Source organism: Chrysemys picta, chromosome 16, assembly GCF_011386835.1.
Source record: "Chrysemys picta bellii isolate R12L10 chromosome 16, ASM1138683v2, whole genome shotgun sequence".
Taxonomy (NCBI): domain Eukaryota; kingdom Metazoa; phylum Chordata; order Testudines; family Emydidae; genus Chrysemys; species Chrysemys picta.
The window spans coordinates 23,481,121-23,500,262 of NC_088806.1; the positions used below are offsets into that span (position 1 = coordinate 23,481,121).

General features: G+C 48.0%; 1 protein-coding gene across 8 annotated transcripts in view; it reads right to left on the reverse strand.

Annotated features, from left to right (window-relative positions):
* The window catches only part of GRAMD1B (GRAM domain containing 1B), a 295,443-nt gene that overhangs the window by 34,234 nt on the left and 242,067 nt on the right, over positions 1-19,142 (reverse strand). For 7 of the 8 annotated variants that reach the window (XM_042851911.2, XM_008164547.4, XM_065569230.1 and 4 more), the window contains 6 exons: positions 17,827-17,847; positions 14,374-14,397; positions 3,772-3,856; positions 2,458-2,561; positions 2,191-2,286; positions 1,217-1,297 (listed from right to left, as the gene is read on the reverse strand). In XM_042851911.2, the coding sequence (XP_042707845.2) occupies positions 1,217-1,297; positions 2,191-2,286; positions 2,458-2,561; positions 3,772-3,856; positions 14,374-14,397; positions 17,827-17,847 (411 nt within the window). The remainder of the gene's footprint in view (positions 1-1,216; positions 1,298-2,190; positions 2,287-2,457; positions 2,562-3,771; positions 3,857-14,373; positions 14,398-17,826; positions 17,848-19,142) is intronic. The other variant, XR_010593117.1, reaches the window with a different exon arrangement.

Genomic DNA, 19,142 nt, shown 5'->3' on the forward strand with positions numbered 1-19,142 from the left:
AGGAAAATCTTAATCAAGGTTACAATGATTTAACCATGTCACAGTAATTGTGAAAATGATGGCAAGGCTCAAATGGGAAACAGATTTACCATAGGAAAATCTAATTCCATTTCATCCTCTGCCCATCTGCAGTCTATTAAATTCATATGCTTTATCAAGGGCACCTGGCTGGATTTCTTTCTTCTTTCTCCCTCCCCCCTACCAGCCTTGGGCCTGAATTCGGGGAAAGAGAGCTTAAAGTATTTCCTGTCTTCACCGCTCCAAATCTCAGTTCCTGTTTGTTTCAAGCCTCGAACTAAGGACACAGACTTTCTATATGAATTTAAATAAGGCTGTTTCATTCACAGTGTTACACTGGTGATACACCAATGTATCGCAGAGAGAAGTTTATCCTGCTGCATATTAACACTGCCTTGTCCTGAAATCAAGGCCTGCTTTAGTTAACATTTCTAGTATGTTGTGAGCTCACACTCCACGTGTGTGGCATTGCTGAGCACACCCTCCACGTGCTGATAGCCCTATCTGTTCCATCCTGGACTCTCACTCCTGTAACGAGGATGGACGTACTGGTACAGGATGGAATCTGCAAGTCAAACCAGATACATTCGGGACTCCAGCTGCTGCAGAATAAGTGGGATATACTGGCACGTTTTGGAAACATACTCTTCCAGTGTTACCCTATGCATCTTGCGTCTTTCTCCATTGCTCCCCCACGCGCTGGGATGTCGTAGACTCATGCTCTGTCTCTGTCCCATCCTTGACTCTCCCTCCTGCACTAAGTGCCTGTTAAGCCCTTTGCCTATGTGGTCAGAGATTTCTGCTACTCCCTGGGACTATTTTTTGGGGCGGGGAAGGGGGCAGTTCATTTTAAATGAGGGCCTTATGAAAACTATTGCTGGACCACATATGTATTCATACTCCAGCAGTGGTAAAAGAGGTGGGACACATTTTCAACAGAGGAGCTTTAATCTGTGTGCCGATATGCCTCTGCACAGAAGTAATTCTGTGAGGAACAAGGGTAATTGCACTTGCTTGCACCTGATTTACTTGCACAGATGTGCATTTACTGTACCTACAAGTTTATGTATATGGATTAGCCACAAGCATTGTGGATTGCTGCATGGGTCTGATCTGGGGCAGCACACATCCAGCTAGCAGACTGCCCCAGCCAAGGAGCAGGGAGCACTGCTACATGCACGCAGGAAAGTCTCCGTACCTTTTCGAGGAGAGCATTCTGCCAGAGTCTGAACATCATCATGTACGTCCTATCTCGGGCACCGAAGGAAGTGAAAAAGTGCTGAAAGGGCAGAGACAGAGAGAAAAAATGAGTGCCAGCGAAAGACAGAGGAACCCGATCTCAGCCTTCATGAGCAGAACACATGGCGAATCGACAAGCTTATTGAAAGAACTGAGCAAAGTGGGGGATCTGGGCGTCACTTACCCAAGGGAGCATGTTTGAGGACATGATAAGTAGCCATTAACTCAGTAATCTACACTATGAGTCAAGAATTCATGTGCAGGGGGTTGTATCAAAAGTGCTTTGGGTGAGAACGTCTACCTGCTCCACATGCTGTATGCAGTATCCCTGCTTTAAACCCAACCCCATGCTGGGCTACGCTGACTCTCTGCGCATCTCCCTGAGGCACCAAACGAATGCAGTTTCATATTTGAAATCCACATGGGGATTTGTGTTACATCCCTATATCCTCCTTCCCCAACACCACACCTCAACACTTCACATTTATTTATTTCTAGCTGAGGATCACAAATTGCTTTCAATTAGGTCCCTCAACACCCCTGGGAGGTAAATATTAATATCCTCATTTTAGAGATGGGAAATCTGCGGCTCAGAGAGGGAAAGTGATTTGGCCAAGTGGCAGTGATTAGAACCCAGGAGCCATGATTTCCCAGTCCCCTTCCCTAATGCCATCCTTGCATAACCCTTTACTCACACAACAATCCATTCGCTGCCCTTAGATCAGCCAGCCTTATCTCAGGGTCTGGATGCTGTCCCTACATTACCCTCATGTCCCCAAAGCTCCACTTGGAGGTGTTCTTTGTGAACACTGCATCTACCCAATGCCAACATCAGCGCTGATCCCATGTTAGGTATTTATACCTCCCCAGCACCAGACTAGCTAGCACTCACCTTGTGCAGATTGGCCAGGAGTGGAGGGTTCTGGGACGTACCTTTTCAGTGTCAGTGCAAACTTGGATGGCGTTAGGAATGAGCCGTGCAGTTTTTTCCTTGGTCATGGAGCAGATATCCTTCAAACGGACTGTCAGCTATGGTCAGGGCCATGGCACAAGGGAAAAGGGATGAGAGAGAGAGAAAGGGGATAAAGAGGTGAGTTAACGAAGAAGTCACAGCATGCCCAGAATGCTTTTGAGATGGGCAAGAAAGTGCTGACACCCCTGGAAAGCACAACCCTGATGGAGAAGTAAGAGGGTCTTTACCAGTGTTTCCCAGCGGAAGATGTTGCTGTAGAAACAGATCCAGTTTTCGGAGAGGTAGAGGCGGCCCTGCAGGAGAATGTCTCTTTGAAGCGCACATGAGTAATCTGTGGATAGACACCAGAAGATAAGCAGGGAGCAGGACCACTGGCATATTGCTTGGGCTGGCAGGCCAGACAGAACCACAACTATGCCAAAACAAGTCACAGAGCTGAGCCAGGAAAAATGGCTGTATTTTCCTTTCCACTGTTCAGTGTCATTATTCATAGCTCTGCCCGGCTGAACCATCCCAAGCAGCTCTTCTCCCTCCTTAGGGTTTGCACCTTTCAGATAATAACAGGTGGTTCTCAGATCATCACTCACACACAGTACAAGTGAATGGATGCAGTGCGATGAGTAGCAGTTAAACCACTGCAGCACGGTGGCTTAATTGGGGGTGGGAGAAATGGGCAACATCATGTAAAGGGGGAACGCAGAGCAGGTGTGAAGAAGGGGCTACAGTGGAGAAGGTGGAGCAGTGTGCCTGCTAAAATGCGTAACCCAAAATAAACAAGGAAAAGGCCCAGGTGGCAACTCTGGACCTCCATGCTGACACACGTACGTGGAGCTGGATGGGAACTTGGCACAGCTGGGCCTCTTCAGGGGCTTAAACTTTACCCACCTGTGCTGCGGCCTTTGCTCTAACCCTCCTTTCCCCCACCCCTCCACACGCTACTCCTTGCCTGCTTATACTCAGCCCTTTCTTCTCCCCTTCCCTCAGATAACTCTCCCCTCCATCGGACAAGGATTGTTGTGGTAAGTAACACGAGTTAACAGCTGCAAACCAGCTCTCAGCTAACCCTCGCCTGACTCACCAAGTGGGTCGCAGACATTAGGCGCCAGATCCTGAGCCGGAGCCAATCAGTGTTGCTCTAGTGACGCCAGCAGAAAAAGGGCCATTTGCACCAGCTAATGATCGGGCCCTACGTATACAGGAGGCAGGCAACGGGCTTGTTCACTCTACACTTAGAGCTGTGTGCAGAGTACAGCCACTGCACATCTCACTAGTATGGGTGTGAACAGCTGTGCGGAGGGTGAGGCACTGCTTAGGTGGGTAGAGTACAGGGGACTCGGCCTCACCCCTGCCAGAGCCTTTCACTGCGGTGTGGAGCTAATCACACACTACATGCCACTGCAAGTGTAGACAAGGCCTCAGGGTGATCTCTTTCTAGAGATAATGGACTCATGCACCTGCCCCTGAGCTTCCTACCGAAACGTCTGCCCGCAGCCCAGCAGGGCACGGTGCAGAAGGACAGGGAGGAGCCCAGCCAGCCTTACCGACTATGAGGCGCTCGGTGTCGGGAAGCTGTTTGAAGAGTTTCCTGAAGTCTTCGTTACGTTGTTTATACGTCGGACTCAACACCTGCAAATAACGGAGTGACCGTGAAAGAGGGACTGGGAGTGGTGGGGAGAGAAAGACAAGGACATCAGGGCATGGTGGTGCAGGGAGGAGATTTGATGAGTTTACAAAGCAGGAGACCAGGAGATGTTATCCCAGTGACACATCGAGGGGAAGATTGCGGGCTTAGTTTAGTAAGTGTGCAGAAGGCAGGAATAAAGGAGGAAGAGACCCTGACTTGTCAGAGAAGTGGGAGCAGCAAGCAGAAAGGCTATGCCACTGTCTGCTCGGCGGCAGTGTGGAATAGCACAGCAGTGATAGCTGCAGGGAAGGAATCATGGACTGCAGACTTTCCTAGCAGCAGGTGCTAGGGGAGCTCTGGACGTGGTGGACCCCACCAACTATTCCAGAAGGTAGCAATGCAGGGAATGGTATAGGAACCCCAGCATCAGGTGCTTCCCCTGCAGGGAATGAGGTAGAAACACTGGCAGTGGGAGCTCATGGATGCTGAAGTCTGGAGCTATCCCAGCGGAAGCTGCTATTTTGAAGACTGAACCGCAGCACACCCATGACTGCCGACAGGCGTGGTGCCGGCACTCTCATGGGAAACAGGAGAGGCTGCGGGCTGCAAGCGGGGACTGTACGCTGGCCCGAATGAAGACAATCAATGGAGGTTTTGCCATTGGCTGCAGCGAGACCAGGAGCTGGCTCATCTCTCATGTTTACTAAACTTTAGTATGAATCCATCTCAGGAGCGGTAATCTTGGCCAAATGCAGCCTCCCCCATACCAGACAATGCTGACTTCTGAGAACGGCTAAACCTCCCCTGCCGGTAGAGCCTGCTGAGAGCTATGAATGGAGGCAGGTAGAAATGCCAATGTAGCACATCTCTCCTCTAATCCAGAATGCTCCCTTCTCCTTCTCCTGGAGTACAGCCCCATCTGTCTAATCCCTTTCCACCCCTGTTCTAGACGAGCAACACTTTCCATACATCAGAAAGGCAGGTGAATGAGGGCAGAGCACAGGGAATTCAGAAGCCACCTTCTGCTAGAGGAAGGGGAGCGAGAGGGAGCCAGGGAGATTCTTTGCCATGTGTATTACAAAAGTCTTAGCACAGGAAGAAGTGAAGAAAAAAATCATGCAAAAATCAGTCCCTTTCATTCCCCTGAGAACTGTCTCACTAAAAATTTAGCTGCACCCCCCTTCGAGTTTGATTAATAAGCCATTAATAGTTCTTCACTTCATCTAGCCCCTTCAGAGACAGTCTGTGGACCCAAAGATAGGCACTTCATTACAATGTCCCAGGCTTGCATTGGACAGAGAAACTGACACGTGTGCGGACTGGGAATTTACTCACCAATATGCCAGTCTGAGCATCCAAATGCGGGCTCAGGGCTAGAGGTGGGCCCAGCGGAGGAGTTCCAGCCTGGACTCAAATGTCTCCCAAGCTCACGGTGGGGTGAGCTAGGAGAAGGGATGCAATCAGAACTGAGGTTTTGATTCAGCCCATTAGAGAGACTGAGTTGAGCAGTAAACTTTGGATCTGGATCAGAACCTTCCCCTGCAATCAGGGACGTTCCGATCCACAATTTTGGCTTGGGACTCTCCATGAAGGCTCCCGTATTTAAAAACTGGAGTCTCCAGAGTCTTCCGTTTGGCAGTGGGATCTAAGTGACAAAGAGAGGTGGCACCAGAACTTCTGTGACACTGATAAATGAAGACACTCACGGCTGGAATTTCTTCTGATCCTGGACTGTCATATTCTTGGGGTGAGCTGTTCAGCAGGTACCACAGCAACGCCTCGTTCTCTTGACCCAGCATGGGGCCCCAGAGCACGCCACACTCCAACAAGCAATCCATGACACCCCCTCGATACCTTCGACCTCGCCGCCACCCTCCCCTTCTCCGGCTCCCACTGCTACTTGCACTGGTTCCGATTCAAAGCCAATGAGGATGCAACAGCAGCAGCCTGCTTCTCTCCTCCTCACATTCAGCTCTTCCGCCCCAGCAGACGCTGCAGCTCCAGAGAAGAATCGCTCTCCAAAAGACTTTGAAAAAGTGGCTCATAAGGGGAACTTATTGGTCAGCGCGATTTGCGCTCTTGTGGCTTCTCTCTTACTGGTCACCACTCGGGGTCTCCCTTAAAGGAGCACTGCAAAAGTGCCTTCAGCTGCAAGAGTCCAAGCGGGGCTGCAAGGGGGCAGCAGTGCCTTACAGACAGTCACTTACACAGTCCAGCTCTCCAGGACCCCACAGGGTTAGCAGTAAATCAATTTCTGAGGCTGCTCAGGACACTGGTATGCAGCTCACCAATGCAGCCTGCTGATCAAAGAAGCAGTAACTTATTTCTCCAGTGCCTGCCTCAGGTTCTCCTCTCCCATCTCCTTTCTGCTCTGAAAGGCAGCTTTGGTCTTTGTTAATTTTTCTCATGGACGGCGCGGGTGGGGAGATACTGAAATGACTTGCACATGCTTTAAGTTACTGGATCTGGGTAACTCTGTCAGCCAATGCCCTGCAGTAACCCAGGCTCAGCCCTGCCTCCAACAGATGTTTCCTGTAATGGAAAGTTGTTGGACAGAGCTTGTGTTTAGGGGGAGGGGAAGTGAGGAGGAGAGCACAGCTATCATGAAATCAGGAACATGAGGGGAGACTGGACTGGTCTGGAGCGCTATTACCCCAAGATGCCTTTGAAAAACTGGAGCTCCTCCTTTTATTCAGTAACCAGGTCCACATTTGCAAGGTAGGGTGAGGATTGCCTTCAGGCTCCAGCAGCTGGACTCTTTGAGGGTTTCAGGGAAGATTGGTTTAACCTTCTTCTGCAATCCACAGTGACTGCCCCCCTCACTACCCCTATCCTCCTTAAAGTGCAGAAATGCTGAAAGGAGGAAATGCACAAGAAGATTTCGGTAATATGGCACAGCTCCTGTTCAGAATGCAGGGTCACTGATGATGCTGATTCTGTGGGAGCTGGGCCCGAGTGTATCCAGTAAAAGACTCAAAGAACTGGGTACAAGTACATCCAGAAAACCTCAGCTCTGGCAAAGCCAGAGGAACCAGAATAGGGCTTAATACCAGGCACAGGGACTGTGACTCACTGATGCAAAAGAGAGATTCCTGGGGAGGCAGGCAAGCAGGGTGCGTTTGGTTTAGTAATCTCTCTCACCCCAGACACTCAAAAGTGGAATTGCTGAAGCTAGACTGGACACAGATGTGTCTCTCTCAGCACAGCCAGGAGGGAAGCAATATACCCCATCTGCCAACAACAACGGAGGGTCCCGTCTACAAACCAACACTACTATATTCAACAGTGACAGCTGCAAACAATGCAGTCACCTTGCTCTGTCATGGGGGTCTAGTGCTGCAGACAACTGCAATGTAAGGACTTTGGTCGCTGTAATGAATGGAGCTGGTTGAGAAACTACTTCCAAAACCACCTGGAACAGCGTCAACCGATGTTTCTCTTCTCTTTGCACATCCACCCACCTCCTCTGCAAAGCAGGAGCAGCACATAGTGATAGCAAGAGCCGGGCGGAGGTAGTCATGGTAAACATTAACTCTACCACAAACACAGGGAGCTGGGACAGAATGACACCATAGGGGTGATGGTGGGGGCAAGGACAGACGAGATGTTGGGGAAGGGGGTGGATTTCACATGGAGAAACCTCCCTGGCTTTGGCTGTTCAAACACAGACACAAATCCTCTGGCAGGAAATCCAAAACAATGGACGAGGGAGGGAGAGGACAGGGAGGCTTGGCAAGGGATGGTCTGGGTTGTACTACATAGAAAACTGAAGGAGAACGTGAGAGACATTGAGGGGGAGTGGAGACAAATCCTCTGCTCAGAGCTTCACCAAGGATGGACTTGGTCCTAGGTGTTTCACGAAGGATGTGCACAGATTTTGGGGTTGAAATAGACACCTTTAACAAAAGTGGGCCAAATTCTCTGCTGGCATAAGAGGGCAAAACCGTTGTTGCCCCCATTAATATCAGCAAGGAACTTGGCCACATATTCTGCAAAAGTTGTTCCAATGTCTTTGATTTGCCAGTGTTCGCAGCCTCTTTTGGGCTTTCCCCAAATATTCTAACCGAAGGAGTCTCCTGCCAGGAGCAAACAGCCATTTTTAAAGAGAATGGCAGGAATGCTGAGCAATTTTCAAGTAATTATTGGGGGATTTTGGTGGCAAGTAAATTTTGAATTCCCAATCACTAGATTAGGAAATGCCTGATTTCTAGGCCAGGTTAACAAAAGGAGTGCTTTGCTGGCATGGCTATATCAGTATATTACACCAGCAAAGCGATCCTCGTGTGGACACAGTTTATACGGGCAAAACTGGGCTTTTGCCAGTATAGCTTATTTCTACTCCCCCCGAGCATAACAAATGATCAGCAAAAGCATAGTTTGGCTAGTATAATTGTGTCTATGTTAGGGGCTTTGGCCTGCACAGCTACACTGGTCAGAGATCACACTTCTTCACACCCAAGTAACATAGGTGTGCCAGCAAACAGTTGTAGAGTAGACCTGCCTTTGTGCTAAGATCCTCCAATCAGAGAACAGACCATATCACAATGACATAACGCCCAATCAAAACTAATCGATACAGGTCAAAGTTTGAATACTGAAAACTTGTCACGAACTGCTGGTGAATTAGAGACCAAGAATTATTTGCAGAAATTACCCCGTGAATCATTTAAAACAATGGCAACATTTGAGAAAAAAATCTCAAGCTGACTGCAGTCAATTCACAAGCAAAAGAGAACTTGTGTTTACCAAACAAACTGCTTACTCATCTCTATTACTGGGGCTTTGTGCAGCGCATCCCTCCATATTGTGTCATTGTCTGATTCTGAGTCACTAGCTCAGGCTGACCTGATGGTGAAGCTGTTTCGGCCATCCCTTTCCTTTCTCCCAGTTATACACAGCTTATCTCCCTCAGGTTTTTTTGGGGGTGGGGATCTTTTACTCTGAGAGCTTGAATCTCTCTCTCTCTTGTATAGTACCTCTTGGTATTCAGGACAGCAGGTTACTGTAAAAAAAAAAAAGTCTCTCTGTTTCAATCTCTCCTCCATTTAACTGCTTTCACTATCATTCTTTTTCATCTTTCCAATGGGCCTTATGCCTCTCCTACTTTTTAGTCTCAGTTTGAGTACACCATGGCTCTGATTCTCCACGATCTTGCATCTTGTGCCATCATTCACCCCTGTGCAATGGGAGTGTATAAAACCACCATTCTGTTTGGGTGGGGGGTTTCCACCTATTTTGCTTAGGTGCAAACGGAAATGCTTTGTGCATGGTATTGGCAAATCAGGCCCTGGAGCTGGAGCTGATATGAGTTTGCATGTATTATTGCATATTGTACGACTGAGGCATATGCCACAGTAAAGCTACTGTAGATGAAATTATAGCACTTGACTGCATGCTGTATTTCAATCAGTCCTTCCCAGCAAGCAGAATACTGCCTTGGTCAGAGTTTGGTCTTCCATCTTGAACGTATTTGTAATTTGAACAGGGTCTGGATGATGATTTTGTAGAGACCGAGAGAAAAGACAATCCCATCTCTTGTTTTCCGGTGCTTTGTGATGACATGCTGCTTTGAGTGAGATGATACTAGACGCTGAATGTTCAATTCTGTGTGTGGAACAGCAGAGGTAACAGCCCTAGCTCTCCTCTGGCGCCATTGTTGGGAAAGTTCCTTTATCTGTGCGCTCAGTGTTTGTGTGGACAATTGCAAACAATGCAGAGTTTCTGGTGGCGCTTCGTCCCACTCATTATAGTCTGTGGTTAGAGCTGCGCACCAGACTTTGCTCTCAAAGAGAAATGGATTGAATTGTGCTGCTGTGCTGTCATAGGCTTTCAGCAGATGTTTTACAGGAAGTTTAAATGTTTCTAGAGGCATTTCAATGATGTAGGCAGAAAGGGGTGAATTCTTGTAAATGATTTTTGGAACCAGGGTGGAACTCCCTGATGCCCTTATCATGAAGCCAATGTGCATAGAGGGTCTAGGGTGAGCTATAAGGAAAAGAAGAGGTGGAGGAACTGAGGGAGAGAAACAGAGAAGGAGAATATTCAACGCAAACACACACCAGGAGAGAGAGAAAGCAAGTTGCGGGGGTGAACTCTACAGGGAGATATGAGAGTGGGGGTAAGGCTGGCCCAGGGAGCTGATTAGTCGATAGAAAGCCCCATGGATGGATCTGGGTCTTGCAGGTCCCTGGAGCCAGTTCTGTTTGCTCTAACTCTTAAAGGACATCTCTTTACTCTCGCTAATCCTTTCTCACCAGTGACTGGGGAAGATTATTTGGCAGTGCCACACCCCCTCCTGGCTGTTTGGCCTCTATCTGCACAGAGATTGCAGGAGATGATTTACAGAAGCAGCACTTGCTACATACAGCAGCTGGAAATGCTGGAGAAGCCCGACACTCTGGCACCAGACAGCAAAGAACCCTGAGGTCATGCCCCTATTTCGGAACAGTCAAGAGAGGAGGGCCACCAGAGTGATTTATAGTGGAGCAAGCAGAAGATAAGAATGGAAGGCTGGGCTGTCTACATGTCTCCAAGGGGAATCTCATAGAGTCCTCCTTGGCTCTGACCTTGGATGTGGAACCTGAAGAATATAAACTGAATCCTCCATGCTCTGACAGGGAACAGGGCCTGTCGTCCCACGCAGGGAAAGAAAGAAAGAAAGAAAGAAAGACAGAAAGAAAGACAGAAAGAAAGAAAGACAGAAAGAAAGAAAGACAGAAAGAAAGAAAGAAAGAAAGAAAGAAAGAAAGAAAGAAAGAAAGAAAGAAAGAAAGAAAGAAAGAAAGAAAGAAAGAAAGATGTTATGGCAGTGAAATGGTTCCAGAATACACATATAGAATGTTCAAAACATTTACTGGGTGGGGGGATTCCTGCTAGTGGTTAAGAGAGTTCCTGCTTCCCACATGCTAGCTCTGTGCCAGAGATGGGCCTAAGCCCAAATTGTGGATATGAAAACTCACAAATTTTTGGGAAGACTGGATTGGTTCTGCAACCTGATTTCATGGCTCGGGCCCTCTCTCTAGAACGGGCTGGACCAGAACCCCAGATCCAAACACTCCAAATCCTGGAAAAGCTTGACTCTGGATTTGAAATTTGTTGTTCATGCCCATTTTCACTCTTGTAGATGTTGGCTTTCCCTTTCACCTCCATGATTTCCTTGCACTAGGCCTTACACTATTCCATACTTCCCTAATCTCAGCTCCTTTACTAAGCCTCAGAGACCCTCTCCCAGTGTTGCCCACTCTCACCATTTTATTGCAACCTCACAATATTTGGTATTTTTCTCACAGATCCAATGTTATTACATGACAATCCCAGCTCTCATTTTAAAATAAAGTAAGATTCTAGCCCTTGAGGCTATGGGGAAAAGCTTGACAACATGATCCCTAATGTCTCAAAAACCAGGAGGCAAAGAAAAAGACCCCAACATTTATTATAGTTCAAATCCCATGATCTCTTAGCCAATCTCATGATTTTGGGAGCCTGACTCGTGGTTTCTGAAACCTTGAGGTTGGACCATATTGCCCTGGGCCTGGTTTCTTCCCAGTGCTAAGAAATAGCTGTTCCACTGGAGGGATGGTCTCTTGACACCCCATGCACAGCTACCGGTAGCTGCATTCTCCAGGAGAAGGGGATTGGAAGAATCATTCCACACAGCACAACAGCTCTACCAAACACACCCTATTTTAAAAACAGCAGTGAAGCGATTTCGTACATCTACCACAATGCCCATAACACAGTCCTCTTCCCCTGTACGTAATAGCAGTTTGAGTTGATAAGCTATTGGGTCCCACTGCCGGTAAACTCACACAAGTGAGCAATTTCGACCCATAACCACACGCGCCAACTTTTGTTGGCACCGGTGGGAGCTTGCGCCCCCCCCGGCCCCGGCCCTATTGGATCCCTCCCAAATCCCCGCCCTGGCCCCGCCTCTTCCCTATTCCTCCTCCTCCTCCCCCTCCCTCCTGCTGTTTCGTGGCGCAAGCTCTGGGAGGGAGGTGGGAGAAGCAGGACACAGTGGCCCGCTCAGGGGAGGAGGTGGAGGCAGAGCAGAGGCGAGCTGGGGCAGGGGGGCGGGGCGGAGAGCTGCCAGTGGGTGTTCCACACCCACCAATTTTTCCCCGTGGGTGCTCCAGCCCCAGAGCACCCACGGAGTCGGCGCCTATGCCCGTAACCAAATATCAGGGATGCATGGGTTTGTTCTGAGGGGAAGTGAAGGACAGAATTGTATCCATTTGCCTGCACGTGAGGTTCCTTCTAAGCTGCCAACATAGCCCCAAAGTTTGACTGCCCTTTTTTGGAGTAGGGCCCCAGCAGCCCATCTGGGGGGCTACTGCTCTGTTTTCCCCAAAGCTGGTTGCGAGACACTCCATTGCCCAGATGCTCCAGGGAGGGTTGTGTGACAATACTGAGGCCAGATATAGCGGGGGGGGGGGGATTTTATTAGTAATATTTCTACACTGGCAGCGAGTATTTTTGCCAGTATAGCTTATCACTCAGGAATCCGATACAAGCCATTCTAGCAAAAACACTTTTTTGCCAGTCTAAACTGCATTTACACTAGAAGGGTTTGTAGCTAGAGCGATACTGGCAAACCATTTTTAGGGTGAAGCAGGCCTGAGAAAAGCTCCATCACCTTAGAGTCACTGGACAGGAGGAGATGACATACCAGACCCCTTCTCTCACAACAAGAGACCTGTGCTAATGCAGACAGACAACTTTCTTAGTAAACAGAGCTACGTGGCGACTCACTGCTGATCTCAGTCACTGCATGCCCGCGCCTCTCAGTCTCAAAACTGATGAGCAGACACAGAGCACTTAAGCCCAGAAGAGGGACACTCAGAGGGCAGCCTGAGGGCTAAACGTTGACTGCAGAGGTCTGCAGGTGGTTAGTAATGGACTTCTAATCAATCAGGCTAATAATCCTGACAAGCCAGGTCCCAAGTCTGCTGCTCCTCACCAATGGCTCTGGAAATGCCTTGGGCAGCTTTTCCTTTTCACTACTGTTGAACTCAACCAGCCAGCCAATAAATCCATGCTCCTCAACCTAGGAGATATGAGCACAGGTGCAGGGCTGCATGTGTTCACTCTGGATCAGAAATGGGACTATATGATTCAGCCGCAGCCCACATTCTCACGGCAGGTGTGCGATGCGGTTTTCTAAAGCTGGGAAGCTCTTTGGAACTGAGCACTGGCCCCGTGAGCTCAGACTCGTCCAGGAGATCTGTTAGCCCCTTTATGACCAGGGTTGCTGGAAGCTGTAGTCTCCAGACGGAGCAGCTGACTAAGTGTCACAATACTGGCTACTGGACATTATATTGATGATTGCTGGTGGCTCAGCCTTGTGGAAATGAGAGCTGAGAGAACTCTCTCCATGGGTACCAGGCAGGAGGCATATGAGATATCTAAGAAAGGTCACCAAAGGAGAACGACACGTCCTCTCCCCTGCCCTGCTTGCTGAAAGCTGGAAGGGCCTCTGTTGGCTATTGAGAATTCTCTGTGGAAATCTCCTTAAGGTACTTAGCTGGCCCAGAGGAAAGGGACCTGAATTGGTATTGTATTTTAACTCTCAGACTGGGCACCTGCCCGTCAGCCTACACCACTGATTTACAGGGCATAGAAGGAGAAGGGCTAAGGCAGATGGAAGGTCTCTTACCACTGGAGAAGAAGGGCCTACTCTTCCATTGGTTCTGTACCTTAAACTTCACAAACTATAAACTCTTCCCCTGCCCCAGTTGATATGGTCCTGATGCAAATCTCACATGCACCTCTTGGAAAGCATTGGTGGCACCAGAGAACACACCATGAGGCAGAGGAAGGGTGAGTTCTAAAGCAAATTTTCACAGCTAGAGGCTGCTATCGTCTTGGAAGAAGAAAAGAGAAAATGGAACATGGGAGGGAGCAACCTCTACTGGAGAAGCAGGGACAGGTCAAAGTGGGGTTAAGGGGAGGTGAGATAACATAGCAGGCCAGACAGAAACAAGAAAACCAGTTAAAAGCAGCAGGAATAGGGCTGGTGCCTCCACAGCCAAGGCCAGTGTATTAATACAAAGCTGACGGGCAACAGCGCTTCAGGGAAGAGCTGACTCCAAAGTGAGGGTGAGAGTGAGTCTGCGTGCAGTGCAGATGTACCTGTGTTTCATATGTGCAGGTTTAAAGACACGCCCTAGAGCTGACTAAACTGCAAGACTACACCAAAGGTGGGTTCTCTAGACGCTCCCTGGAGGTGAACTCTTATTTATGGATCTGTCCCTGGAGGTGAGGGGAAGGGAAAGCATCTGGTTGTCCCCAGTGCCGGAGATCCTGGCAAGATGTGTGGGAGGGGCTGGCCCAACACAGTGCAAAGCAGTAGCAAATTACTGACAACTGTTACGCTGTCACTAGCATTGATTCCCTTCCTGGAGCTCAGGTGGCCCATCCCCGTTTCCACATTACTGCTTTCATCTGGTCACAATGGTTTTGTGGACTAGAACAAAAAAAGAAAAGAAAAAAAACCACGCAGAACGCAGCCAGTGCTTACTCTCCGGATGTGCTGTCTCTCATGCTGAAAATACATGGAGGAAAAACAAGAGAACAGAAAGATAAGATAGAGCGGACACAAAACCACAAGAGAACCACAGAAGCAGATCACACCAAAGCATCATGCAGCATGGGATGGCTCCCACCAGTCACAGAAACAAGCAGCTCTTGTATAAAACACAATGCCACCTTCAGCTATGGTTACTGACTTCTTTACATGCTTCTTTATGCCACTTCTTCACGATCCTTCTGTCTGCGCTGTGTTTCTGAACACCCCCACCTTTCTGTTCATGTCAGTCTGCTCTCAATACTTCTGATCACCTCTCCGCCTTTTCTTACTGTCTGCAATCCACGTTTCCTCCAACCCAGTTTGTTTCTCTCCACACTTCTGACCACTTGCTAACACCATCTGCCTCCAAAGCCAGATGTTCTCCTGTCCTTGCTTCTGTCCCTCTCCTTGCCTGTCTGTGCGTACTGGATCCACACTAGCTCCCACTGGAGTCAGAGAGTTTGGTCACTGACTTCAATAGGAAGAGGTCTATCGTTTTCTGCCCATGCTGTCATCTTCACCCCTGCCTATCCTTATTAAACACTTTCTCCTCCTAACAAGGTCTCTTTGTCTACACCCCACCTCTCACGAGGAAAATTCCTGTTTCAAACCAAAACTCATTTCAGAACTGAACTAGTGAGCAAAGAGATTTGATTTTAGAGATATGGAGGATTTAAAAATAAATAAAAAATGGTGACAACAGGAAGTGGTGGTCAGGCAGACGTGCAAAGTGAGTGAGTGAATGAAGGAAGGAAAGTGCCTGGAAAAGTTTGTTGTCTTTTTAGCTGTGCAATGAGAGAAGAGCAAAGTCCTGCCTCAGCCTCTCAAGACTCCCAGAGGAGACAGGCAGTACGTACTGGAGGGTGGGAGCTGTGGATGAAGGATACTTTGGTGCAACATGATAAAACATCTCCTCTCTGTGATTTCCATGATTCAGCGCTCATAAAAAAATGCTAGTGCTGCATGATTGTGATGTGTACACAGCTCAACAGATCGTGGAATCAGACAGACATAGGATCAATTTCTAGGGTATCTCCATGCTACAACCTCTCTGGGGTCTAGGCTCCCAGGTTAAGAGGGATCTAATGCTTTGCTTTCTCCAGTAGTCAGGTTCCCACGTGTATTGGCTCCAAATTCATCTTACTCTAGAGTAGGTGATCATGGACATTAGAGGTCTGTATCAGAGCCTCACAGATTGGCTGGAGGGATCCCAGACTTCTCCTAGCACCCAGCAGAGATAGGTACAGAATTAGGCCAAAGGATAAAAAGACTTTTGAGAGATCCTGGGAGGGGAGAGGAAAGGAGAAACGAGAAATCCTGGTATGCTCACTCACCTCTAGACATATTTGGCTTTACTCCCAGGTTTGTTTTTTGTTTGTTTGTTTTTAAACTTTTCCTGCCTTGCCAAGAGCCTATACAGAAGTTGGGAATACTGTTAGCCAGGAGAGCCTGAACCTTGTGAAGCATGAAGCCAAATAAGCCTGGACTAATCACTGCTAGGTTAGCATGTAGTCTACATCAGATGACTGGGGAACCCTTAATCAAGGAGCCGATGGGTCCAATTCAACAAAGCATAGACGCGACATGTTAAATCCATCCTTCTTCAACAAACCACTTAAGCATGTGCTTAACTTTAACCATGTGACTCCAAGTTAAGCACGTGTTTTAAGTGCTTTACTGAACAGGTATTGACTGCTGAATAGAGGACATATGTCCAGATTTTTAGAGGTATTTAGGTGCGAACTCCCATTGATTTCAGTAGGAGTTAGTTGCCTAAATACTTTAAAAAATCTAGGCCATACTCCATACCCTAGGAAAAACGCAAGGTCAGTGTCAATAAAAAGCCACAACTTTTGAGAGTCTGGACTGTGGAGAACCAGTAGAAACTGCCCTTCCCCAGAAAAGCTGATGATGCAACGGTTCTTCTGCACTGCCACTGTCTTCCTAGCTAATACCAGGGACACAGCAAACTCAGTTTGATGGCCTGAGATGTAAGATATTGAGTGTTACACTGACTTCTGTTAGTAAGACTCTAAGACATATCACCCAGACCTCCTGCGCAGTGATTCACTCCTGCCAAAAACTGCCATGAACACTCCTGAAACCATGTACTTTTAGCAAGCGTGCTGCCTGTAAAAAGGGCCACAGCCCCAACTCTGGAGTTCCAGGGCCAGATTTTTAAAAGTGCTCCGCTCCCCATAGCTGCTGCTGTCTGTTATGGAAGTAGCTGGTTGCTGAGCACTCCACTTAGGTGTCTAAAGAGGAGCTGAGCGCCTTTGAAAATCTGGCTCTGAAGTCTCTTTATCCTAAGCAAAGTTATAGTAAACAGAGCAGCCCAGCCATGCACTTTCCCCATGATTGCAGAGACCACCTTGGGGTCTGAGGAGAGTTCAATCTCCATGTTTTATTCAGTCCTTGGCCTCTCTGCTGAGCTTCCAACAGAGCCTCACGTTAGTGACTACTGCTGAGGACTTCTTTCTGATGGGGCAGCCACCTGTTCCTGGAGACTCACCAAACTAAGGCAGCTGAACATCTGCCACCAAAGTCACAACTTTCAGCGGCTACTGACCTGGGATAGTGAGCTAGAAGGGAAAGGCTCCATTCCCCATGATCAGTCCCTGGAACATGCCAGGCTTTTCTTAAACGGTGCACTTTTCCCACCCGATAGTCCCCAAAAAATTCTCTCACTTTCCACCTAGGTCCAATTGCAGGAAAAGTCGTATGTGTAGTAATTGCTGGAAAGGCACTGTCTTTCCGATGAGGTGTTAAATGAAAGATGCTAATTTAACACCTCATCTGCATAGCCACTGCACAGCTGGTATCTACTATCAGACCCTGGGGGAGGGCGGAGTTCATCTGTGCAAGGGAAGCTGACGCTATTTGCTTGTGGAAAATCTGAAAACTGACAGCACTGTGCCTGCAAACGCTGCCACTCATGATCTCAAAGGGAAAAAAATATCAGCTCAAGGCAGAAATGAAAGACGGTTTATGTTCCTGCAAGCTCTGTGGGCAGGTGATTACCCTCCCTAACCTCCAACCCACTCCAAAAGGCGTGAACATTTTCATATATTTGTAGCTTTGTTTGGTGCTATATAAAGCCAAACTCTATTCCATTCCAAGGAGATCCAATGAGAGACAGGATCGAGAGATCCTGACTATGTACGTACAGCAGGAAGCCTGTGACTGAGAGGACACATTATCTGCTCCCATTCTTAGAGTCTCTTCTCTCTGATATCCCTCCCTTAAGAAGCCAATCCCTTCTTGCCAGCTCTGAACCATTCCCCACCCCGCCTTTTCTGAAATGATCAACATGCCCCAGTGCCATTGCAAAGCCCCTTTTAACCCAGCCCGCCTTCCCCACCACCCCCACATGTACCAAGGGACAAGAGAAACTGGAGTACTTACATTATACCAACTCTGGCTTTTCTGTAAGGACAAAATAAAAGAGAAGTATTAGTTATTGCAGAGATCTTAGTATGAGAGAGAGAGAGAGAGAGAGAGAGAGAGAAAGACTAGAACCCATCTGGTATGTACAGCATAACTATTCAGCAGAAAGTGGGAATAAATACAAAAGACTTTGATGGGTTTCAGAGCAGAGTCTAACATGTTTATTCCCAGTTATCTGAGTTAAGAACAAACCCGGAAGTATGAGGTTATAGCAGGAGGCAATTCAGGCTCTCACACATACACATACTTTGTAATCATTTCTGCAGAACAGCAGCACCCATTAGCAACATTAGAGCTAATGATCACCAATCATTTCTATTACAAGCTTCATTTTCCCACGGGCCTGCTGGCTAGCTGATAAAAATGCCAGCATGTTCTGAGACCCCTTCCAAATAAACACCTGAGGAACTACTAGGGTGAGCTAGGAACTTGATTTCACTTCAGTCACTCGCAAAAGGCATCAGACAGACCCTCCAAAAGATTTGAATCTGGAAAGCAGCATGTGAAACAAAGAGCGTGAGAGAGAGAGAGAACACTACAGTAATAGAAGTGCTCAGTAGAGCTGGGCAAAACTGAGAGCACATTTTTCCATGAAACTGATGTGAAGAGTTTCTCTGCCCCTCTGCCTGTGATTTTGCACCCTGTCATTGAGACATTTCGCACTGTTTTGGGAGGCTGGGCCATTTGTCACATTTGAGCACGTGGAAAAGCCAGTTCAGCCGGAAAAGTCATGCTCGCCATTTTTCAGTGAGAGGTGAGAGCAGTCAGATTGCAAGGGGAGGGAGAGAAATATGCTCTGCATTCCGACATGGTGTCCCTAGTAATACTGCTATCGCTTAGGTGGCACTTTCATCCTCTTGAGACATGCCTGAAGTATGATTATCCCCATTTTATAGATGTGGAAGTGAGACATAGGGGGCAGTCTGGTCTAGGGGACTACAGAAGGAGCTTGGATTTAGAGCCCTGGACTCTACTGTAATCCTCTCTTTGAACCAGACTTGCTCTGTGACCTTGGGCAAATTACTTTACTTCTCCAGGCTCCAGAGGGGGCAATGATATTTATTATCTACCTCCAGGACATTGGGAAACATAATGCTCCTGTGGACTTGATCCGCAAACTCTCCTTCATGCAAGTAGATCTTACTCAAATGACCAGTCCTGTTGACTGTGCTGGGGCGTCTCATGACACTAAGGATGTACAGGGTTGAGCCTGTTTGTAAATATAAAGTATTACTAAGGCCAGACAGTACCAGAGAACTCGAGAGGAGGAGGGG